Raw genomic sequence first — 25,599 nt, forward strand, 5'->3', positions numbered from 1 at the left:
TTAACAATGTCCTCAAAATGCATCTTTTCACCCTGGCCAATCCCCCCTCACTGGTGCTGTAAACCTGCTGCTCTAGTTCCCTACCTTTTGTGTCCCTACCTCTCCCTCTAGATTGTAAGCCTTCGGCACGGTCCTTCTCCTTGTGTCTCCTACCTGATCATGCACCTCCATCAACCTACACCCATCCTATGGATCTGAGGGAACTCAACTTGCCTAATCTTCATGCACCCATCCAGTGACTATGCACAGCACTACCCTGTACACATACTGTGCTGTGTGATCTGGTTTGCATGTATCCTGTATTGTCTTGCTTCTAGTTGCTGTATGTCACCCCTAAATATTATCTGTAACCTCAACTAATGTTCAGCGCTGGGTAGTATGTTGGGGCTTTATAAATAGAATAAAATAAATCATATATATATATATATATATATATATCAGATGTATGTATGTGTGTTTGTATGTGCCGCAATCACGCAAAAACGCCTTGACCGATTTGAGGAACCTTGGTATGCAGATCCCTTACTGCCTGTGATGATATGTTCTGGGGGTCTCGCGTCCCCCTGCACACCTGAATGGAGCTACAAACCAAATCAGATTTCACCCATTCATGTCAATGTAAAAGGCTGCCATTCTCACAGTAATCAAACCACAGTCCCCACACTTGGCACAGTTGGTCACTTGGTAACCGAGGTTACAAATCTGGGAAAAGTGGGCGGAGCATAAAACAGCCAATCAAATTTCAGCCATTCATTTTAAATGGGAAAATGTAAACTGCAGCCATTCTTACACTGTTAATCGCAGGATTTTCAAATTTGGCACACTTGGTCATGAGGTGAATGAGATTAAGATTCAGGAAAGTGGGTGGAGCCTACATAAGCCAATCAAAATTCACCTATTGATTTTCAAGGGGAATATTTAAACTGCTGTCATTCTTACATTGTTAATGGCAGAAGCTTCAAAGTTGCTACAGTCGGTCATTGGATGACTGGGGTCCAAATTCACTAAAGGGTCAGGGTCACAAACAGCCAATCAGATTTCCTTGGTGGATAAAGAGGTTCATTCTCTCATTTTTGATGCTAGGAACCTGAAAGCTCACAAACTTGGTCATTGAGTGACTGTGTGTGTCAAGGTCCAAAAGTGAGCAGAAACAAAACCAAATTTCACTGGGAAAATGTAAACTGCAGCTATTCTTACAACGTTAATCACAGGGATGTGAAACTTTGCAGTTTGTCTCTGGGTGACAGAGATTAATATTCAGGAAAATGGGTAGCGCCTTCAACAGCCAATCAAAATTTACCTAGTTATTTTATTTTACATTGCTGCCATTCTTACACTGTTAATAGCAGATGCCTCATACCTGGTACAGTCGGTCACTAGTTGACTGGGGTTCAAATTCAGAAAGGGGGCGGAGTCACAAACAGCCAATCAGATTTGTTTAATTTCAATGGGAATAGACAAACTATTGATACCAAGGACCCCAAAGCTCATAAACTTGATAATTGAGTGACTGTATGTCAAAGTTAGAAAAAGTGGGCAGTGCCAACAACTACATTTTTTACATGGCAGGGTTCCCAAACTTGACACAGTTGGCCACTGGGTGACTGGGATTAATATTCAGAAATGTGGGTGGAGCCTACAACAGCCAATCAAAACTCACCTATTGATTTTCAAGGGGAATATTTACATTGCTAACATTCTTACACTGTTAATGGCAGAGGCCATAAACCTGATACAGTCAGTCATTGGGGGACTGGGGTCCAAGTTCACTAAAGGCGGTGGAGCCACAAATAGATAATCAGATTTGTTAGGTTGATTTCAGCCATTATGTTATTGCCAGGTTTCTCAAACTTAACACATTTGGTTAGTGAATGACTCGGATTAATATTCAGGAAAGTAGGCGAAGCCTGCAGCAGCCAATCAAAATTCACCTATTGATTTTCTAGGGGAATATTGAAACTGCTGCAATTCTTACACTGTTAATGGCAAACGTATCAAACCTGCTACAGTCGGTCATTAAGTGACTGGAGTTCAAATTCACTAAAGGGGTGGAGCCACAAACAGCCAATTAGATTTCTTTGCTTGATAAACTGCTTCCATTCACACAATTTTGATGCCAGGAACCCGGAAGTTAACAAACTTGGTCATTGAGTCACGGTGTGTCAAGGTTACAAAAAACTGGGTGGAGACAAAAATGGATTTCCCTGGGAAAATGTAAACTGCAGCCCTTCTTCAGTGTTAATGGCAGGGTTCTCAAACTTTGCACAGTGGGTTACTGGGTGACTGGGATTAATATTCATAAAAGTGAGTGTAGCCTAAAAAAATCAAACAAAATTCACCGGTTGATTGTCAAGGGGAATATTAAAATTGCTGCAATTCTTGCACTGTTAATTGCACAAGCCTCAAACCTGGTACAGTTGGTCATTGGATCACTGGGGTTCAAATTCTGAAAAGGGGGTGAAGCCACAAACAGACAATCAAATTTGTTTCATTTCACTGGGAAAATACAAATTATTGATGCCAAGGACCCCAAAGCTCACAAACTTGGTCATTGAGTGACTTTGTGTCCGGGTTACAAAAAGCGGGCAGAGCCAAAAACTAACTTCACTGGGAAAATGTAAACTGGAGCCCTTTTTACACTTTTTATGGCAGGGTTCTCAAACTTTGCCCAGATGGTCATTGGGTGACTGAGATTAATATTCAGGGAAGTGGGTGGAGCCTATAATAGCCAATCAAAATTCACCTTTTCATTTTCAAGGGGAATATTTAAATTGCTGCTATTTTTACACTGTTGATAGCAGATGCCTCAAACCTGCTACAGTTGGTCATTGGGTGACTGGGGTTCAAATGATGGAGAGGGACGTAGCACAAACAGCCAGTCTGATTTGTTTAATTTCTATGGGAATATACAAATTATTGATGCCAAAGAACCCAAAGTTCACAAACTTGGTCATTGAGTAATTGTGTGTTAGGGTTAGAAAAAGTGGGAGGAGCCAAACACCAGCCACATACATACCCAGGTAACGCCGGGTCATCAGCTAGTATATATATATATATATATATATATATATATATATTGCAAAACACATGCATATTTCGCCATAGGAAAGCACTATATTAAAACTGCACTATGTGCAGTGTTGCCAACTCATCCCTTTAATTACTGACGCATATGAATTATACAGGTTTTGTGGCTAGGTAGATGCAGTTAACCTGCTGAGCGGTCTGGACGAGCTCAGCTCGTCCAACACCGCCAGAGGCTGCCGCTCAGGCCCTGCTGGGCCGATTTTTGTCAAATAAAAAGCAGCACACGCAGCCGGCACTTTGCCAGCCGCGTGTGCTGCCTGATCGCCGCCGCTCTGCGGCGATCCGCCGCGAGCAGCGGCGAAAGAGGGTCCCCCCAGCCACCTGAGCCCAGCGTAGCCGGAACAAAAAGTTCCGGCCAGCGCTAAGGGCTGGATCGGAGGCGGCTGACATCGATGACGTCACTCCGCTCGTCGCTATGGCGACGATATAAGCAAAACAAGGAAGGCCGCTCATTGCGGCCTTCCTTGTTTATTCTGGGCGCCGGAGGCGATCGGAAGATCGCCTCCGGAGCGCCCTCTAGTGGGCTTTCATGCAGCCAACTGAAAGTTGGCTGCATGAAATAGTTTTTTTTTTATTTAAAAAAAACCCTCCCGCAGCCACCCTGGCGATTTAATCAGAACGCCAGGGTGGTTAAGGCACTGATTTTGTGCAAATAGCCCCAGAACCTGTATAACTTAGATGTGTCAGTAATTAAAGGGATGAGTTGGCAACACTGACTATGTGGGAAGATCCAACATGTACGATTTTAAAATGGTACAAAAAAAAAGGAAAAGCACTGTGATTTGGAATGCAGCCCATAGTCTTTTACTGAGTTTGATTTTGTGTGTGTTTTCTGCTATGTAGAATTAGCAAAATACATTGAAATTGTCAGTGTTCAACCTGAGAAATGTCCAACTGGCAAACATGAGCTAGTAATGATAATAGAAGGTGATGAAGATAAGGCAGATGTGCTGTGATTATTATTAATAATAATAATAATAATAATAACAACAGCATTCAAATGCTGACGACTGCAGGTGATTCCACAAAAAAGAGCTTGCAGTTAGCTTATTCACCACAAGGTGCCGCTCCCACACCTCTCCCACGTGGAACGCACAGAAAGGAGGAGATTAATCCAAAAACAGGAAGTGATGTAACAGCAGGAAGAGAAGTTGCAGCAGGAGGTGAGAGAACACGCGCTGGAGGAGGTAATTGTGTGAATCTTGTTATATATGGTGGCGGACATACGGCCGTGCAAGCGCACAGGGGCCCCTCAAGCTCCGTTTTTGAGGGGCCCATTAGGTATTGCAGGCGGTTTTTTTTTGTTTTTTTTTTATCCCGGGGGGCCCGACTCTTATTCCTCCCTGATTCCTGATTCAGTGCGTGCAGAGCGGTATTGCTGAGGAGGAGACAGGAGTGGACAGGCGGCTGGAGCTCTAGTGTCTGCTGCAGCCCGGAGACTAATAGCTGTATCTCCCGCTCGACGCCGCGCATAACAGGAGGGGGGCCCGCCGAGGTGAGGGAGTGATCGGGCCCTCCTCCCAGCCTCGGCAAATAGTCCACCCACCCGCCTGACCAGGTAATCTTATCTTTCACCCTCCCAGACCGACCAGCCCACCCCCCAGGTAATCCTACAGCCCCCCCCCCCCAGGTAATCTTACAGGCCCCCCCCCCCAGGTAATCTTACAGGCCCCCCCCCCCCAGGTAATCCTACAGCCCCCCCTCCATGTAATCCTACAGCCCCCCCCCAGGCAGGGCCGGCCTTTGACCTGAGCGACCGGTGCGATCGCTCAGGGCGCCGGCCTCCAGGGGGCGCTCCTGCCGCCTGTGTTTTAATGCGGAAGCTGCGGCCCCGGCTGGGTCCGTCTCGCTCCGCCCCCTGGTGCCGCAAACAAACATGCCCGTAATAGAGGGGAAGCCGCGGGGAGGGCAGCCCGACCTCTTCCTCCCTTCCTCTCCAGGCTACCCTCCGTGCTCCCCCCTCCGATGCTGCTGCAGACTGCAGAGAGAACAACTCCCCTCCCTGGTTCCGATCGCCGGCGCCTCTCACGTCACTTGCCGCTGGTCTCCTCTTCTACGTTGTCACTGATGCACACTAAACTTCCTGTTACAGGAAGTTTAGTGTGCATCAGTGACAATGTAGAAGAGGAGACCAGCGGCAAGTGACGTGAGAGGCGCCGGCGATCGGAACCAGGGAGGTGAGTTGTTCTCTCTGCAGTCTGCAGCAGCATCGGAGGGGGGAGCACGGAGGGTGGCCCGGAGAGGAAGGGAGGGAGAGGTCGGGCTGCCCTCCCCACGGCTCCCCCTCCAATATGAGGGGGGGTGGGGCACCTACCTACCTACCTACCTACCTACTCTATACTGGGGGCAGCTACTTATCTTGCCAATACTGGGGGGGACCTACCTATCTAACCTATACTGGGGGGCACCTATCTAATCTAACCTATACTCGGGGCAGCTACCTATCTAACCTATACTGGGGGCAGCTACCTATCTAACCTATACTGGGGGCACCTACCTATCTAACCTATACTGGGGGGGCAGCTACCTATCTAATCTATACTGGGGGCAGCTCCCTATCTAATCTATACTGGGGGCAGCTCCCTATCTAATCTATACTGGGGGCAGCTCCCTATCTAATCTATACTGGGGGCAGCTCCCTATCTAATCTATACTGGGGGCAGCAACCTATCTAATCTATACTGGGGGCAGCTACCCATCTAACCTATACTGGGGGCAGCTACCTATCTAATCTATACTGGGGGCAGCTACTTATCTAATCTATACTGGGGGCAGCAACCCATCTAATCTATACTGGGGGCAGCAACCCATCTAATCTATACTGGGGGCAGCAACCCATCTAATCTATACTGGGGGCAGCTACCTATCTAACCTATACTGGGGGCAGCTACCTATCTAATCTATACTGGGGGCGGCTACCTATCTAATCTATACTGGGGGCAGCTACCTATCTAACCTATACTGGGGGCAGCTACCTATCTAATCTATACTGGGGGCAGCTACCTATCTAACCTATACTGGGGGCAGCTACCTATCTAACCTATATTGCAGGTACCTACCTATCTAACCTATACACTGGGGGCAGCTACCTATCTAATCTATACTGGGGGCACCTACCTATGGTAGATCCCCCCCCCCTTTAGTGTATATAGGCTCCTGGTCTTGCAGTCGCAGATCCCCTTTTAGTGTATTTAGGCAGCAGATTCCACCCCCCCCCCCCCATTAGTGTATGTGTGTGGTGCGCTCACACGCAAAGAGGATGAATTGGGGGGGGGGGGGGGGGCAAAATCTGGGTATGCTCAGGGCGCTGTGAAACCTAAGGCCGGCCCTGCCCCCAGGTAATCCTACACCCCCCCCCCATGTAATCCTACAGCCCCCCCCCCCATGTAATCCTACAGCCCCCCCCCCCATGTAATCCTACAGCCCGCCCCCCATGTAATCCTACAGCCCGCCCCCCAGGTAATCCTACAGCTTCCCCCCCCCAGGTAATCCTAAAGGCCCCCCCAGGTAATTCTACAGCCCCCCCCGGTAATCCTACAGCCCACCCCCAGGTAATTCTACAGCCCCCCCAGGTAATCCTACAGCCCACCCACCTAGACCCAGGTATTCCTACAGCCCACCCACCCAGACCTTCTTATAGCCCACCCACCCACCCACCCAGACCTTCTTATAGCCCACCCACCCACCCACCCAGACCTTCTTATAGCCCACCCACCCACCCAGACCTTCTTATAGCCCACCCACCCACCCACCCACCCAGACCTTCTTATAGCCCACCCACCCACCCACCCAGACCTTCTTATAGCCCACCCACCCACCCACCCAGACCTTCTTATAGCCCACCCACCCACCCACCCAGACCTTCTTATAGCCCACCCACCCACCCACCCAGACCTTCTTATAGCCCACCCACCCACCCACCCAGACCTTCTTATAGCCCACCCACCCACCCAGACCTTCTTATAGCCCACCCAGACCTTCTTATAGCCCACCCACCCAGACCTTCTTATAGCCCACCCACCCAGACCTTCTTATAGCCCACCCACCCAGACCTTCTTATAGCCCACCCACCCAGACCTTCTTATAGCCCACCCACCCACCCACCCAGACCTTCTTATAGCCCACCCACCCACCCAGACCCAGGTATTCTTATAGCCCACCCACCCACCCAGACCCAGGTATTCTTATAGCCCACCCACCCAGACCCAGGTATTCTTATAGCCCACCCACCCACCCAGACCCAGGTATTCTTATAGCCCACCCACCCACCCAGACCCAGGTATTCTTATAGCCCACCCACCCACCCAGACCCAGGTATTCTTATAGCCCACCCACCCACCCAGACCCAGGTATTCTTATAGCCCACCCACCCACCCAGACCCAGGTATTCTTATAGCCCACCCACCCACCCAGACCCAGGTATTCTTATAGCCCACCCACCCACCCAGACCCAGGTATTCTTATAGCCCACCCACCCACCCAGACCCAGGTATTCTTATAGCCCACCCACCCACCCAGACCCAGGTATTCTTATAGCCCACCCACCCACCCAGACCCAGGTATTCTTATAGCCCACCCACCCACCCAGACCCAGGTATTCTTATAGCCCACCCACCCACCCAGACCCAGGTATTCTTATAGCCCACCCACCCAGACCCAGGTATTCTTATAGCCCACCCACCCACCCAGACCCAGGTATTCTTATAGCCCACCCACCCACCCAGACCCAGGTATTCTTATAGCCCACCCACCCACCCAGACCCAGGTATTCTTATAGCCCACCCACCCACCCAGACCCAGGTATTCTTATAGCCCACCCACCCACCCAGACCCAGGTATTCTTATAGCCCACCCACCCACCCAGACCCAGGTATTCTTATAGCCCACCCACCCACCCAGACCCAGGTATTCTTATAGCCCACCCACCCACCCAGACCCAGGTATTCTTATAGCCCACCCACCCACCCAGACCCAGGTATTCTTATAGCCCACCCACCCACCCAGACCCAGGTATTCTTATAGCCCACCCACCCACCCAGACCCAGGTATTCTTATAGCCCACCCACCCACCCAGACCCAGGTATTCTTATAGCCCACCCACCCACCCAGACCCAGGTATTCTTATAGCCCACCCACCCACCCAGACCCAGGTATTCTTATAGCCCACCCACCCACCCAGACCCAGGTATTCTTATAGCCCACCCACCCACCCAGACCCAGGTATTCTTATAGCCCACCCACCCACCCAGACCCAGGTATTCTTATAGCCCACCCACCCACCCAGACCCAGGTATTCTTATAGCCCACCCACCCACCCAGACCCAGGTATTCTTATAGCCCACCCACCCACCCAGACCCAGGTATTCTTATAGCCCACCCACCCACCCAGACCCAGGTATTCTTATAGCCCACCCACCCAGACCCAGGTATTCTTATAGCCCACCCACCCACCCAGACCCAGGTATTCTTATAGCCCACCCACCCACCCACCCAGACCCAGGTATTCTTATAGCCCACCCACCCACCCAGACCCAGGTATTCTTATAGCCCACCCACCCACCCAGACCCAGGTATTCTTATAGCCCACCCACCCACCCACCCAGACCCAGGTATTCTTATAGCCCACCCGCCCACCCAGACCCAGGTATTCTTATAGCCCACCCAGACCCAGGTATTCTTATAGCCCACCCAGACCCAGGTATTCTTATAGCCCACCCAGACCCAGGTATTCTTATAGCCCACCCAGACCCAGGTATTCTTATAGCCCACCCAGACCCAGGTATTCTTATAGCCCACCCAGACCCAGGTATTCTTATAGCCCACCCAGACCCAGGTATTCTTATAGCCCACCCAGACCCAGGTATTCTTATAGCCCACCCAGACCCAGGTATTCTTATAGCCCACCCAGACCCAGGTATTCTTATAGCCCACCCAGACCCAGGTATTCTTATAGCCCACCCAGACCCAGGTATTCTTATAGCCCACCCAGACCCAGGTATTCTTATAGCCCACCCAGACCCAGGTATTCCTATAGCCCACCCACCCAGACCCAGGTAATCCTATAGCCCACCCACCCAGACCTAGGTAATCCTATAGCCCACCCACCCACTCAGACCCAGGTAATCCTCCACCCACCCTCACAGGTAATATTTTAGCCCACCCACCCACCCAGACCCAGGTATTCCTATAGCCCACCCACCCACCCAGACCCAGGTATTTCTATAGCCCACCCACCCACCCAGACCCAGGTATTTCTATAGCCCACCCACCCACCCAGACCCAGGTATTCCTATAGCCCACCCACCCACCCAGACCCAGGTATTCCTATAGCCCACCCAGACCCAGGTATTCCTATAGCCCACCCACCCAGACCCAGGTAATCCTATAGCCCACCCACCCAGACCTAGGTAATCCTATAGCCCACCCACCCACCCACTCAGACCCAGGTAATCCTCCACCCACCCAGACCCAGGTAATCCTCCATCCCACCCTCACAGGTAATATTTTAGCCCACCCACCCTCACAGGTAATATTTTAGCCCACCCACCCTCACAGGTAATATTTTAGCCCACCCACCCTCACAGGTAATTTTATTAGCCCACACACCCACCTACCCTCCCGACCAGGTAATCGTTTAGCCCACCCACCCACCTGCAGCACTTTACAGAGTACATCGTTATGTCGCTCACTGTCCTTTAGAGGAGCTCACACTACTCCTACCATAGTCATAGTTGAATGTCTTATCATATTATTATGTATTTATATAGCTCTGACATCTTCTGCAGCGTTTTACAGAGTACATAGTCATGTCCTGACTGTGCTCAGAGAAGCTCACTATCTAATATCTTCTATATGTATAGTAAATAGCGCATAATTTTTTATTAGGAGACAGGGCTTTACTCAAAGTTCCCTGTTGATGTCAACTGCTGAATTAACTGCTGCTAAATTCATGTACCCGTCATCGCACGTATGATTGCACGTATTTTCTGGGCATATCTGCCGACTTGCTTGCACGTATTTTCTGAGCATATCTGCCGACTTGATTGCACGTATTTTCTGGGCATATCTGCCGACAAGATTGCACGTATTTTCTGGGCATATCTGCCGACATGATTGCACGTATTTTCTGGGCATATCTGCCGACATGATTGCACGTATTTTCTGGGCATATCTGCCGACATGATTGCACGTATTTTCTGGGCATATCTGCCGACATGATTGCACGTATTTTCTGGGCATATCTGTCGACATGATTGCACGTATTTTCTGGGCATATCTGCCGACATGATTGCACGTATTTTCTGGGCATATCTGCCGACATCATTGCACGTATTTTCTGGGCATATCTGCCGACATGATTGAATGTATTTTCTGGGCAAATCTGCCAACATGATTGAATGTATTTTCTGGGCAAATCTGCTCACATTATGTGTATTTTCTTGAGAAAACCTGCACAATTATGTGAATTTTCTGGGGAAAGGGTCACCAAAACTTGGGCCCACTGTCTTTGCGTTGCACTTTTCAAGGGAACCTGAGGTGAGAATAATATTGAGGCTGCCATATTTCTCTCCTTTTAAGCAATACCAGTTGCCTGGTTGCCGTGCTGGTCCTCTGCCTCTTATTCTTTCAACCATAGACCCTGAACAAGCATGCAGCAGGTCAGGGGTTTCTGACAATATTGTCAGAACTGAGAAGATTAAGCTGCATGCTTGTTGCTGGTGTAATTCAGTTTATTACTGCAGCCAAATAGATCAGCAGGGCCGCCAGGCAACTAGTATTGTTTAAAAGGAAATAAATATGGCAGCCTCCATATCACTCTCACCCCGGGATCACTTTAAATTACAGTTAGCTCCGCCCTTATCCGGTCATTGCCACGCCCATTTTTTTGCCGCGGCGCTACGCGCCGCAGGTTCTGTCCACGACCGTTTTTTGCCGCTTCGCGCGCCGCAGGTCAGGGGGGCCCACAATTTATATTTTGCACAGGGGCCCACTGCTGGCTGTGTCCGCCACTGTATGGAGCAGAGCAGAGGTTTGGGGTGGGCATGCTTTGTTACAGAGGAGAACATAGTACACCTGTCACGATCCTGATCATCCCCCTTGATGAGACTTATATATAACTGCTGTGACTAGTTTGCCAGTTTTCTATTGCTCCCCCTACATGTACCATAGATTATGGTTCGGATCTCACCTTCCTAGTAATAATTCAGTCACATCACAGAGACAAGAGAAGATATATATTGAATATAGCCATATCCCTCCAGTGCTGGCATTTACCCCTGTATAGCCTATTCTGCCTCCAGCATTGCCGTATTACCCTGCAGTGTAGCCGTATCCCCCCAATCACAGACCACAGTTTTCAGCTTCCTCCTGGGGTATTAGTAATTTTGGGTAGTCGTCAGGGCAGAGGCTCAGGGGGCACCAGTCTCGGGGAGTACATCCCTGAGGGTGTGCCTGCCCCCCCCCCCACCCCTCCCTGAACACTTCAGAGTTACGACTCTGCATGTTTGGGAGACTACCGAATACTGGGGGTACATCTGCCTATACTGGGGAGGAGGCTGCCTTTCTGACATGGGGAAAGGGTCTGGGGGCACATGTGGCTGTACTGAGAAGAGAGACTGCTTGGGATATATTTGGCTATCGTTACTTGGGTTACGTCTTGCTATCTAGCTTGGGAGGGGGGTATCCTAATACTGGGGGTACATCTGCCTATAGTTGAGGGGATAATGCCTAATGGCTATCTAACCTGATTAGGGGTACTGCTTAATACACAGGGTACATTGTGATATCTAATCTGGGGTTGGGGGGCTGCCTAGTTCTGGGGATACATCCGGCTATCTGTAATGGGGATGGTGGGCTGCCTAATAGTGGCTATCTGTACTGGGGAGGGGAGCTACCTTATACTGGGGGCAGGTCTGCCTTGTTACCTTGGGTAGAGCGACTACTTGATGCACCTGGCTTTTGAAACCCTTCAGCACTTTATTTGGCCCGATGAAGTGGGCAGAGACTTATGAAACTCGTTGCCTGTGCTTATTAAAAATTAATTATATTTATATATGAATGTATCGTTATTTAGGTAAGCTACCTCCCCTTTTTCTCTATTATTTGTTTTAAACTCAGTTTTATACACACCTGGGTGCCTCCTAATGCCTTTATGATGGCTTCCCAAGTCTTCCAGACATTAGTCATCCATCAGACCAGCCACCAGTCAGACCACCCCTTGAGCTCCATTGCTATGTCTTTAAAGCCGCATCTACATGCATAGATGCGGCGGCGATGTTCCTTATCAATCGAGCCGCTGATGCGGCTCGATTGATAAGATCCGACAGGATGGATCTCCCCACCGCCGATTCCCTGCTCGCTCCCCCGAGGGGACAATGGCAGGGAATCGAGCGGAAGATAAGTCGCGCCGGCGGGGAATCGAATCGAGCGGGGACGTGGCGGGTACGCGGAAGAGGCTAATCGAGCCGCCGGATCGCCGCCTCATCTACATGTGTAGATGAGGCTTAATGGCTGGAGTGAAATGTGGAGAGATGTCTGAATTCTATACCGCGGAAAAGGGTGAATTTTTTGTGATATAAAGGGTGTGAGCAGGAATCCAGGCGCATGCATCTCTATGGAGAGAGCTTGCAGGGAGTAGTATTTTTATTGTTAGGGTAGTCTGCCTTTATTCCTGAGAATGCTGCAAAGTATCTATGTGGTGGGTTAGTTTACATAATAGCCCCTTAGGGCTGGAACCCACAGGAGCGCTTTTGGCAGCACTGCGATACGCTAGCAGTTTGCCAAAACGCTGGGCTAATGTTAATGGATGGGGCAACTTCCACAGGAGCGTTTGCGTTTCTCAGAAACGCAAACGCAGGACATGCAGCATTTTGGGAGCGTTAGCGCTTCAATGCAAAGTATTGAAACGCTAGCAGAAACGCTCAGCAAAACCTAAACTGAGCGGTTTTGCTAGCGTTTTGCGGTTCAGCACACTGTAACAAAATGAAAAATAATTCACAGGACCAATCAGGATAAAAACGCAAAACGCTAGGCACCCGCTGGGGAAAAAAATACAATGTTGCAAAACACGACCAAAAACGCGCATGAATCCGCTTGCAAACCGCTCAGACAAAACGCTAGCGGTTGCGTTTAGCGTTTGCGGTTTGCAGTGGGTTCCAGGCCTTAGGGAGGGAGACATAGAGAATAATATAATCTGTGAATGGTGCAGAGCTGTGATTGGCTGATCTTGTATGCCATGGAATACTGAGCCCATAAGATCCTCGTGGAGCAGCTCCCACCTCCAGCTGGTGCCTCACACGTATGCACACTCTCTGTGTTACCTTATCTCTGGATTTCCCTCACTTCTTGTGCTGTCAGAGGTGTTTCATGTTTATCCCAGCCGTTATGGAAGGCAGGCCGGTATCTCTTCCCTGTGAAGAGGGAAACTTTCCCTGATAGCATTTCCCAGCAGCTGTTCATAGCTACAGTCATAAATACAATGTTGTACAATAGAGTTGTTGTGGCTCAGTGGAGGTCTCAGGGGAGGGAGGTCCTGAAGGAGCAGGATCTATGCATTGCATCCATTTTCAGCAGATGAGACAGGTGCATCATGTGACTATATCCATTGCTGTGTTCTCCCCAGGATCAATCAGCCGGACGGAGATCCCGGGTAAATTTAATTACCGCCCGGCTGGTGAGATTGCATGCCACGCTATCACCGCGTCCAAGTAAAATAAATTACCTGGTTGATGTCACTGTGTCACTGTCACAGTGAGCCCCGCTCGTCGCTGACAAGTTCCCGGCTGTCAGGATGCGGTGCTTCTCCTCTGTGCATGAGATCTTGCGCTTCCTGGCGAGCTCGTACTTTGATTGGCTCAGCGCATAAGAGGCGTGACCATTAGCGCTGGCCGTGGACTGCAGAGCTGTGTGTTTGTGAGCTGTGCAGAGATGTGTAAGGAGACAGAGGTATGCGCACAGTTCACTGATGGCTGAAGCTGAATCAGATTCTATATGCAGGCTGTGATGTTCACTGACACTGGCTGACCATGGATATGATTTTATGTGTACGATATCGGAAGGGGGGCTGAGAGGTAAATGGGGGCATGGTGTGATATTGCAGATAGTGTGCAAGGGCCACCTATAATAATCTATATATATATAAAACAGGGCTGTGGAGTCGGAGTCGTGGAGTCGGAGTCGTGGAGTCGGGCAATTTTGGGTGCCTGGAGTCGGAGTCGGAGTCGGGAAAAAATGCACCGACTCCGACTCCGACTCCTAATGAATTTGTAACTGTAATTAAAATAGAAAATATGATAAAATGTTCTATTTCTCAGATAATAGTCATTAAAAATAATGTATATATACAGTATATATACAGTAATAGCTGTGCTTAGTCTACAAAAATGAAATAAACCAATCAAAATTAGTTACTTGTGCTGCTTCAATAAAGCAGTCCCCGTATTTTTCAAGTCAGATATACATATCTGATTGTGACTGTATATATGATGTGTACACAGGAATCTCTTATATACACTAAATAACATCTATGCTGTAAGTATAAAGCCTGATGGTTAGCCATGTCACTATATAGAGATGGTCAACGAGATGGAAATAATTCTGCATTGATGCTGATTTATGCAAATGTATGCACTCCCTTTGCTGATGAAATCAAATAATTTGATATGTTATTAAAATTTGGTTTGGTGACTACAAATTAAAGGGAAACTGAGACGGGTGAAAAGTAAAGTTTTATACATACCTGGGGCTTCCTCCAGCCCCCTTCAGGCTAATCAGTCCCTCACTGTCTTCCACCACCCGGATCTTCTGCTATGAGTCCTGGTAATTCAGCCAGTCAGCGCTGTCCGGCCGCATGCCGCTCCCACAGCCAGGAACATTCTGCACCTGCGCAATAGTGCTGCACAGGTGTAGTATGCTCCTGGCGGCGGAGTGTGTGCATGTGCACTACGCTTGACTGGCTCAAGTACCTGGACTCATAGCAGAAGATCCAGGTGGTGGAGGAGGACAACGAGGGACTGATTATCCTGAAGGCGGCTGGAGGAAGCCCCAGTTATGTATAAAACTTTAATTTCATCTGTCTCAGGTTTACTTTGTTACACAGTAGTACTATACTCTACATATGCACTCCCCACAGAGCTGCAGGGAATCCACTGAGAATGCTGTGCACATTGAACACAGAGGTGTTGTCTGTTTACAATCTCCTCATTCCCCTGCAGAATACCTGCACATCATTCTTACATGTACCCACACTTACATTGCCTAGGGCCTGATAGATGTTCTTTGTTCCGGTTTGTACCTTTTACAAGTACTCTTACCAAGGACTAGTTTTAGTCTAAAGGGAATAAATATAGTAGTCTACATATCCTTCTCACTTCAGTTGTCTTGTAAAATTCCTAAGCATTGGCAGTTAAGAGACGAATTTCATGTTACATACTTTTAATCAACAAAATTGTAATATGCAAATTAGAGGAGTCGGAGTCGTGGAGTCGGAGTCGGTGGAATCCTAAACTGAGGAGTCGGAGTCGGAGTCGGTGGATTTTTGGACCGACTCCACAGCCCTGATATAAAATCGGATGTATGTATGTATGTGTGTGTGTGTGTGTGTATGTGTGTGTGTGTGTGTGTGTGTGTGTATGTGCCGCGATCACTCGAATTTGAACGAAACTTGGTATGCAGATCCCTTACTACCTGGGATGATATGTTCTGGGGGTCTCGCGTCCCCCCTGCACACCTGGGCGGAGCTACAAACAGCAAATCAGATTTCACCTATTCAAGTCAATGGAAAAAATGTAAAAGGCTGCCATTCTCACAGTAATCAAGCCAGAGTCCCCACACTTGGCACAGTTGGTCACTTGGTGACTGAGGTTACAAATCCAGGAAAAGCGGGCGGAGCATAAAACAGCCAATCAAAATTCAGCCATTCATTTTAAATGGGAAAATGTAAACTGCAGCCATTCTTACACTGTTAATCGCAGGGTTCTCAAACTTGCCACACTTGGTCACTGGGTGAATGAGATTAAGATTTTGGAAAGTGGGTGGAGCCTACAACAGCCAATCAAAATTCACCTATTGCATTTAAAAGGGAATATTTAAACTGCTGCCATTCTTACACTGTTTATGACAGAGGCTTCAGACTTGCTGCAGTCAGTCATTGGGTGACTGGGGTCCAAATTCACTAAAGGGGCGGGGCCACAAACAGCCAATCAGATTTCTTTGCTGGATAAACTGCTTCCATTCACACATTTTTGATGCCAGGAACCTGAAAGCTCACAAAATTGGTCATTGAGTGACTGTGTGACAAGGTTACACAAAGTGGGTGGAGCCAAAAACAAATTTTACAGGGAAAATATAAACTGCAGCCATTCTTACACTGTTAATGGCAGGGTTGTCAAACTTTGCACAGTTGGTCATTGGGTGAATGAGATTAAGATTTTGGAAAGTGGGTGGAGCCTACAACAGCCAATCAAAATTCAACTTTTGATTTTCAAAGGGAATATTTAAACTGCAACCATTCTTATACTGTTAATAGCAGATGCCTCAAACCTGGTACAGCTGGTCACTGGGAGACTGGGGTTCAAATTCAGAAAGGGGCGGAGCTACAAACAGCCAATCAGATATACAAAGTATTGATACCAAGGACCCCAAAGCTGATAAACTTGGTAATTTAGTGACTATATGTCAAGGTTACAAAAAGTGGGCGGTGCAAGAAACTTAATTTTTTACATGGCAGGGTTCCCAAACTTGACACAATTGGCCACTGAGTGCCTGGGATTATTATTCAGAAATGTGGGTGGAGCCTACAACAGCCAATCAAAATTCACCTATTGATTTTCATGGGGAATATTTACATTGCTACCATTCTTACACTGTTAATGGCAGAGGCCTCAAACCTGATATAGTCAGTAATTGGGTGACTGGGGACCAAATTCACTAAAGGCGGTGGAGCCACAAACAGCCAATCAGATTTGTTAGATTGATTTCAGCCATTCTGTTGTTGGCAGGGTTCTCAAACTTGACACAGTTGGCCACTGGGTGACTAGGATTAATATTCAGGAAAGTGAGTGGAGTGTACAGCAGCCAATCAAAATTCATCTTTTGATTTTCAAGGGGAATATTTACATTGCTGCCATTCTTGCACTGTTAATGGCACAGATTATTATACAGAAAAGTGGGTGGAGCCTACAAAAAGCCAATCAAAATTCACCTGTTGATTTTCAAAGGGAATATTAAAATTGCTGCCATTCTTGCACTATTAATGGCACAATCCTCAAACCTGATACAGTTGGTCATTGGGTCACTGGGGTTCAAATTCAGAAAAGGGGATAGAGCAGGCATGGGCAAACTTGGCCCTCCAGCTGTTGAGGAACTACAAGTCCCACAATGCATTGCAGGAGTCTGACAGCCACAGTCATGGCTCATAAAGGCAAATGCATTGTGGGATTTGTAGTTCCTTAACAGCTGGAGGGCCAAGTTTGCCCATGCCTGGGATAGAGCCACAAACAGCCAATCAGATGTGTTTCATTTCACTGGGAAAATACAAATTATTGATGCCAAGGACCCAAAGCTCACAAACATGGTCATTGAGTGACTGTGTGTCCAGTTTACAAAAAGTGGGCAGAGCCAAAAACAAATTTCACTGGGAAAATGTAAACTGCAGCCCTTCTTCACTGTTAATGGCAGGGATCTCAAACTTTGCCAAGATGGTCACTGGGTGACTGAGATTAATATTCAGGGAAGTGGGTGGAGCCTATAATAGCCAATCAAAATTCACCTGTTGATTTTCAAAGGGAAAATCCCCCCCCATGGAGCCAGGCATAGGTGCCCACAGTACAGGTTGTACAGGTTAGCTACGTAGGTGCCTCCAGTATAGGGTAGCCTGTATAGTTGCCACCAGTGTGGGTTAGATAGGTAGGTGCTCCCAGTATAGTTTAGATAGGTAGGTGCCCGCAGTATAGGTTCGATAGGTAGGTTCCCGCAGTATAGGTTCGATAGGTAGGTTCCCGCAGTATAGTTTAGATAGGTAGGTTCCCGCAGTATAGGTTTGATAGGTAGGTTCCCCCAGTATGGGTTCGATAGGTAGGTTCCCCCAGTATGGGTTATATAGGTAGGTTCCGGCAGTATAGGATAGTTAGGTAGGTTCCCGGCGTATAGCTTGGCTAGGTAGGTTCCCGCAGTATAGGTTAGTTAGGTAGGTTCCCACAGTATAGGTTAGTTAGGTAGGTTCCCGCAGTATAGGTTAGTTAGGTAGGTTCCCGCAGTATAGGTTAGTTAGGTAGGTTCCCGCAGTATAGGTTAGTTAGGTAGGTAGGTTCCTGCAGTTTAGGTTAAATAGGTAGGTTCCTGCAGTTTAGATTAGCTAGGTAGGTTCCTGCAGTTTAGGTTAGTTAGGTAGGTGCCCCGCAATATAGGTGTTAGGTAGGATCCCGCAGTTTAGGTTAGTTAGGTATGGGCGGCATGAGTTGGGCGCAGGAGCGGGGGGAGCGGACATAATAGTAATAACTCACCTGCTTCCGCCGAACCCGCGCTGCTTCAATGTCCTTCCTTTCCCGGCATCTATCTAATTAGTAACAGCGCTTCCTGTGATGACATGCGGTACGTCATCACAGGGGGTGTTGTTACCAGGCGACAGACGCCGGGAGAGGAAAGATATTGAAACTGTGGGGGAACGGATGAAGAAGGTGAGTTATAACTATTATGGCCGTTCCCCCGCTCCGGCGCCCCCCCCCCCCTCCTGCAGCACAATAAAGCGCCCCGGGCGATTGCACGTATCGCACGCCCATAGAAACGGGGCTGTAGCAGATGCCTCAAACCTGCTATAGTTGGTCATTGGGTGACTGGGGTTCAAATGTTGGAGAGTGGCGCAGCCGCTAACAGCCAATCTGATTTGTTTAATTTCTATGGGAATATACAAATTATTGATGCCAAAGACCCCAAAGCTCACAAACTTGGTCATTGAGTGTTTGTGCATTAGGGTTAGTAAAAGTGGGCGGAGCCAAAACCGGTCAAATACATACACGGGCGGGCAGTTCCAGGTCATTAGTGGGTGGAGACAAATACAAATTTCACTGGGAAAATGTATACTGCAGCCATTCTTACACTGTTAATGGCAGGGTTCTCAAACTTTGCACAGTTGGTCACTGGGTGACTGGGTTAAATATTCAGAAAAGTGGGTGGAGCCTACAAAAGTGAATCAAACTTCACCTATTGCTTCTCAAGGGGAATATTTAATTGCTGCCATTCTTGCACTGTTAATGGCACAGGCCTTAAACCTGCTACAGTTGGTCATTGGGTGACTGGGGTTCAAATTCAGAAAAGAGGGTGGAGCCACAAACAGCCAATCAGATTTTTTTCATTTCAATGCAAATTATTGATTCCAAAGACCGCAAAGCCCACAAACTTGGTTATTGAGTAATTGTGTGTTAGGGTTAGAAAAAGTGGGCGGAGCCAACACTAGCCAAATACTTACCCGGGCAACGCCGGGCAATCAGCTAGTCATAGTATATTAAAGGAAATTTCCTAGGTGTTAAAAAACAAAGGTTTACTTCCTCTAGTCCCTGGCAGCCGTCATGTGACCTCGCCGGAGCTCTGGTGTCCCGGGATCCCCTACGTTGGCCTGGGTAAGTAGATCTTTGTTTTTTAACTCCTCTGACATTTCCTTTAATAAATCATTATATGTGGCCCCTGCACACTATCTGCAATACCCCGTGACCAATGCAACTGGAAACTAAACTGTAAAAGTGGACAGAGATAGAGAGACGAGCGTACGCTATGTTGCGGTAGTGCAGCATAGCATGCTCTGGTAACTTACGCACGCCACCATATTTACCAGTGCCGACCCACCCGGCTACTTTTTCATGCCAACCGGCTGGAAAAAAAATTCTGGGGAGAACACTGCATTGTATCTCCGATGAGAAGATGCCAATGTGCAGTCAGGAGCCACTGGTGTTGGGATGCCCACAGTGGGTGAGGTTGGAGTCTGCACAAAGATGATGGTGGGGTCACAGCTAGGTGGGTGGAGCCAGGTAACAAGGGGCGTGGCTGGTAGGACAGGTAGAGAAGATGGAGGCTGCAGCTGGAGAGAGTGGTTGGGTAGCCTCTGCTGCTTCTGTCCTGGTACTGGCACTGTCCCAGCTGGGAGATTTGTTGCTATGGCTCTTGGAAGGTTTGCGGTTAGTAGGTGGTGGACAGGTAGGGTCAGTATATGGAGCTGCAGTCCCATCTGCCCAGTTCATCATAAGCCGGGCTGTGGAGTCAGTACAAAACAACTTCCGACTCCTCAGTTTATAAAACCTCCAACTCCAGGTACCCAAAATGGCTCTGACTCCTCGACTCCGACTCCTGAGTCCAATACTTACCAGAGCTGTGGATTTTGTACAAAATCAAGTTCTTCAGTAAAAATGGTTAAGCGCTCTTCTCTGCCTGTTCCTTCTTAGACACAGCAAATATGTCATATAATGAAAAAGCCCCCTCTTCGGGGAGAGACTCACCAGACTTCTAGGCCTCCAAGGCCAATGCTCGCATTCGGGGTATTGGCCACCCCGCAGCCTCTCTGGCAGTCCTCTCTTGGCTATTCCCAGTCTGTGTAAGCAAAAAGCGGATTCCACATCGCGTAAAAGCGTACCAGTTTATTTTTAAAAAATTTAAAAACAGATCAGTGGTGTATAACCACTCATTGGGTCAGAAAACTTCATCAAAAATGAAAAAACACAGCCAGCCCCTTGTTTTACAAGCTACCTGATTCCAGGTACAGGGGTATGCAGAGATGAGATGCACTAAGCTGGTGACAAGGCGCACGCCTCTGTCATTTAGCGTCCCTCTCCGCAATAGCTTACTGGCTAGTGCTCTAAAAGATACCGAGCCTGCTGCACACAGACAATCCCGCCGCGTCCAGCGAGCGTCGTGCGCTGTGACGTCACTCGCAGCCACGGAGTGACGTCACAGCTGCATACCCCTGTACCTGGAATCAGGTAGCTTGTAAAACAAGGGGCTGGCTGTGTTTTTTCATTTTTGATGAAGTTTTCTGACCCAATGAGTGGTTATACACCACTGATCTGTTTTTAAATTTTTTAAAAATAAACTGGTACGCTTTTACGCGATGTGGAATCCGCTTTTTGCTTACACAGACTGGGAATAGCCAAGAGAGGACTGCCAGAGAGGCTGCGGGGTGGCCAATACCCCGAATGCGAGCATTGGCCTTGGAGGCCTAGAAGTCTGGTGAGTCTCTCCCCGAAGGGGGGGCTTTTTCATTATATGACATATTTGCTGTGTCTAAGAAGGAACAGGCAGAGAAGAGCGCTTAACCATTTTTACTGAAGAACTTTATTTTGATGGTTGCACGCATCTAGGAAGAGCGCTCCTACATGATAATTATTATATGAGCAAGGACATTATACATGTGGTTACTGCCTGCTATTGTGTTTTTTACTTAGAATTTAGCACATGTAATATGAATGTTTGATGAATGTTTGATTCATTATCTTTTATATAAAACATTTTTTAGAGGTGACCTATATAACATCTGACTCAGCATATGAGCGCAGTATCAGGGTGCTGTAATTGTTGTGAATATTTGTACAAAATCATCCTACTCCGACTCCACAGCCCTGAGTAAGTAATGATAATTCATAGCTAATTAGCTGCAGGCATCAGCTCTTATCTTCCTATATCTCCAGCTGTTCTCTCTTCACACCCTCATCCATCTCCCGCTGCCGGCACTGCTGTAACCTCCCAGGAATGTGTGCATGGAGAGGAGGAGAGAAGCACCAGATGATGAGCAAGGCACACTGGGAGAGAGGACTGTGGTGATGAATGTGCAGATGCCACAGCTTATGGGATATTATCACCCCCTAGCAATGTATGTTCTTTTCTGTGCTTTGATTATTTGATATCTTACAGCTATAATTTGTTATCCATTTCAGAACTGAGATCTGACCTTAAAGAGCAAATTACATATATGAGGAGTGATCAGCAGTCTATGGAGGAGGGTGAAATGATTACATTTGAAGAAGAAGAGACCTATGTGATGAGTGATCAACAATCTACGGAGGAGGGTGGCATGATGCAGACAATTGAGGAACAAGGAGAGGCCTATGTGAGGAGTGATCAGCAGTCTGTGGAGGAGGGTGGCATGATAAGGACGATTAAAGAGGAAGAAGAAGATACATATGTGAGGGGTGATCAGCAGTCTATGGAGGAGGGTGGCATGATAAGGACGATTAAAGAGGAAGAAGAAGATACATATGTGAGGAGTGATCAGCAGTCTATGGAGAAGCGTGGCGTGACGGGGACAATTAAAGAGGAAGAAGAAGAGACCTATGTGAGGAGTGATGAGCAGTATATGGAGGAGGGTGGCAGGATGGAACCAATTAAAGAAGAAGAAGGAGAGGTCTATGTGAGGAGTGATGAGCAGTCTATGGAGGAGAGTGACATAATAAGAACAAGTAAAAAGGAAGAAGAGGACATTATTACTGGGATGAGCATTGGTAAGTGATAAATGTATCTCCTTTTAATGTCCAGTGCATATAAGCTGTGTGCTCTCCATGTTGTCAGTATACAGGAGTCGAGTCTGAGGAAGGCTTCATAGCTGAAAGCTTACTCCTTTTCTTCCAAGTTAATCAATTACACACTGCCCACAGGACTCGACCAAAAAGTACCAAAATTAGTCTCAAAATGAGACTATCCCATATGTAAGATGAAGTCGCATCTAAACATATGGAAGATTTGCTGTATCACAGAATGAGGACAAGTGGACCGCGCTTTGTATGGTCAATGGTAATGGTGTCAATACTAAGGGGCGAGGGTCGTTGCTGATCCCCCCCCCCACTGGATTGTACACACAGTGGAGTGTAGCTATCTCGTCCCCGGTATCGCCACTAAAGACCTGAAATACAGTCCTATTGCCTCTAGGTTAATTGTATTACCTATGCAAATCACGCATTGCGGCTGTACTGGGTGTACCTTACCCTCATCTCAGGGCATTGGTATTGTGCACACAGTTCTATGTAGGATGTGGCCGCACTAAAAAAAGTGACCCCATAGGGGTCACAATGATAGGTAATGCGCCTTCACAGAAGGAAACTGGGGTATACAATATGCAGTGGGTGCCAAGGTGCCTAAGTATATATACAGTGCTCTCAACAATTGTTTCACCCTTGTATAGGGCGTCGTCTGGAGAAAATAGTGCACAACATAATAAATACAGTAAAAGCTGTCCCCACACCAAGTGACAAAATTTCCCCCAGCAATAGCCCAAGTCAGAGCTTTTCTTCCAAGTTAGCCAATAAATGCGCAGTAAGCTAACTCTCTAACTGAATGACAAAGCTAACAATTAGTAAGCTAACTCTCTGAGTCACTAAACTATCAATCACAGGTTCAGTGAGTCTCAAATGAGCACAAATCGTTCACAAAATGCAAATAAACAGCACTGCTCTCTCCAGCACAACCTCTCACACAGTACTGAGTAACAGCAAGGAGATAATCCAAGATGGCATCCGCCTTATATAGGGAAGGGTGTGGCCAGAGCTCCGCTCATTCCTATTGGTTGCTAGAGATATTCTGATTAAAAATGCACTTCCGTAATGGACTCGAAGTTGTGATTACAGCTGATTACACTCGTAGTCAGAATTTGTAACCGCGGTGGATTACGGATTATGACTATGGTGCTGTAGGCCGCAATTACAACTTGTCATTACAGTTATCCATAAATTACAGGTCATTACACCCAACACTACCTGGGACAAAGGAGGGGGCAGAAGGGAGTTAGACTGGCCTCTTCTTGACCCCCTGGGGGCGCACCGCCAACAACAGGCCTTCAGGGATTACCACGTTAGTACACGGTAATTCCTGTCTGGCAGATGGCCAAGCAGGAAGTGACACTCACTTCCTGTTGGTGAAGCAATCACGTGCGCAGATTCGTTTTGCTTAAATACGCTTCTTTGCATGCGCAGCGTGTCAAAATGTGGCGGTCAGTTTAAAAACCTGTGGGTCTCCATAGACTTACATGACTTCCAGTCCGCCGCAAGAGCTGCACGGTAACGCAGGTATGCACTTGCATCAGGGATGAGGCAAAACATCACTTCCATCGCATTGTGCCGCACCACGTCGGTATGGAAGACCCCATAGACTAACATTGCCCTAGCGGTAGGCTGCGGCAGAAATGTGGCACCGCGCTGTGCCAGTGTGAAAGGGCCCTCAGGCATCTGTAGTGAGGTGCACCCTGCTGCCGACTGCATGGTCCAACAACCAGGATACACATTCCACTACATGCTGGTGGGGCTGGGATGGCAGCCCTGGTAAAATAATGGAGGCTGGGGATCCACCATTGTGGCACCAAACAGCACATCAGCTGGCGGAAGGGGGCACTTTCCACCAGCTGATAGGGCAGGAGCTGTTGGGCCAACAATCTTACCCGGAGCCCATTGTTGCGGATCACTGTTGGGTCAGTTGGGGTGAGAGGCCTCTTCCGTGCCATCATTTCGGGGAGAGAGGCCTGGTGCTGGGCGACAAACTGGGGGGAGGAGACAGCTGATGAGGTCTGGATGCTGCTTCCAGCCTGGTGTGCAGAGTGGGTTGGCGTGCAGTGGGACTGGGCAGGCTGCACATGATGCACAGAGTGATGGCTAGAGGAAGACGAGAGGGGCCTCTTGCTGCTGCTTCTCCTCCTGACACACTCTGTCCACTGCTGACCTGTGAATTCTTTTTTATGAAGATAAAAAAATTTAGACTGAAGTACAAGAAAAAATCAAAAATTAAAATAAAAAGTGAGATAAAAAGCAGGGCTGTGGAGTCGGAGCAATTTTGGGTGCCTGGAGTCGGAGTCGGGAAAAATTACTCAGACTCCTAATGAATTTAAATTGTAATTAAAATAGAAAATATGATAAAATGTTCTATTTATCAGATAATAGTCATCATAAATAATTTATATATACAGTAATAGCTGTGCTTTGTCCACAAAAATGAAATAAACCAATCAAAATGAGTTACTTGTGCTGCTTCAATAAAGCAGTCCCCATATTTTTAAAGATTGGTTACACAGCCTCATAAAGTATACCAAGTCACGTTTATTGTATCAATTGTTAAAAGACACCGATCCTCAGACAATTTGCCATAGGTCAGTTGTTCCCCAGATAGTCCCCATAAAAACAGTTACTGCGGATAACATATATGACGCTGACTGCGTTCCAGATAGCAACAATTCAATGTGTTAAGCATATAAACAAAACTGTGTCTGGCCAGAAACATCAATTTTGCTGCACTTATCCTTGCATCCGCGCATTCATTCACCACATATACATGTGCCCAGATATTGGATATGGGGGGCCCCCTTTATATTAACTTGGATTCCTCCAAATGGTTCAGTTCATCATGGTATTATCAGAACTTGAATTAGCAGCCACTTGATCACAGCAAACAAGGGTAGATCTCACCCATATCAATTGTAGGTATCTCATCCAGGAAACTTCCGCTGGTCCGTGTGGCAGAGTCCTGTTGACAGGCTTGGGAGCGTGATGCTGTTAG

The 25,599-nt window shown here is 47.7% G+C and overlaps 1 protein-coding gene across 1 annotated transcript in view; it reads left to right on the forward strand.

Annotated features, from left to right (window-relative positions):
• The first annotated feature begins 4,249 nt into the window (after nt 1-4,249).
• The window catches only part of LOC137525347 (uncharacterized), a 182,542-nt gene continuing 161,192 nt past the window's right edge, over nt 4,250-25,599 (forward strand). The window contains exons 1-2 of the mRNA XM_068246402.1: nt 4,250-4,274; nt 22,002-22,565. Coding sequence (XP_068102503.1) covers nt 22,037-22,565 — 529 coding nt within the window. The 5' untranslated portion in view covers nt 4,250-4,274; nt 22,002-22,036. The remainder of the gene's footprint in view (nt 4,275-22,001; nt 22,566-25,599) is intronic.

This window comes from Hyperolius riggenbachi, chromosome 7 (genome assembly GCF_040937935.1).
Source record: "Hyperolius riggenbachi isolate aHypRig1 chromosome 7, aHypRig1.pri, whole genome shotgun sequence".
Classification (NCBI taxonomy): domain Eukaryota; kingdom Metazoa; phylum Chordata; class Amphibia; order Anura; family Hyperoliidae; genus Hyperolius; species Hyperolius riggenbachi.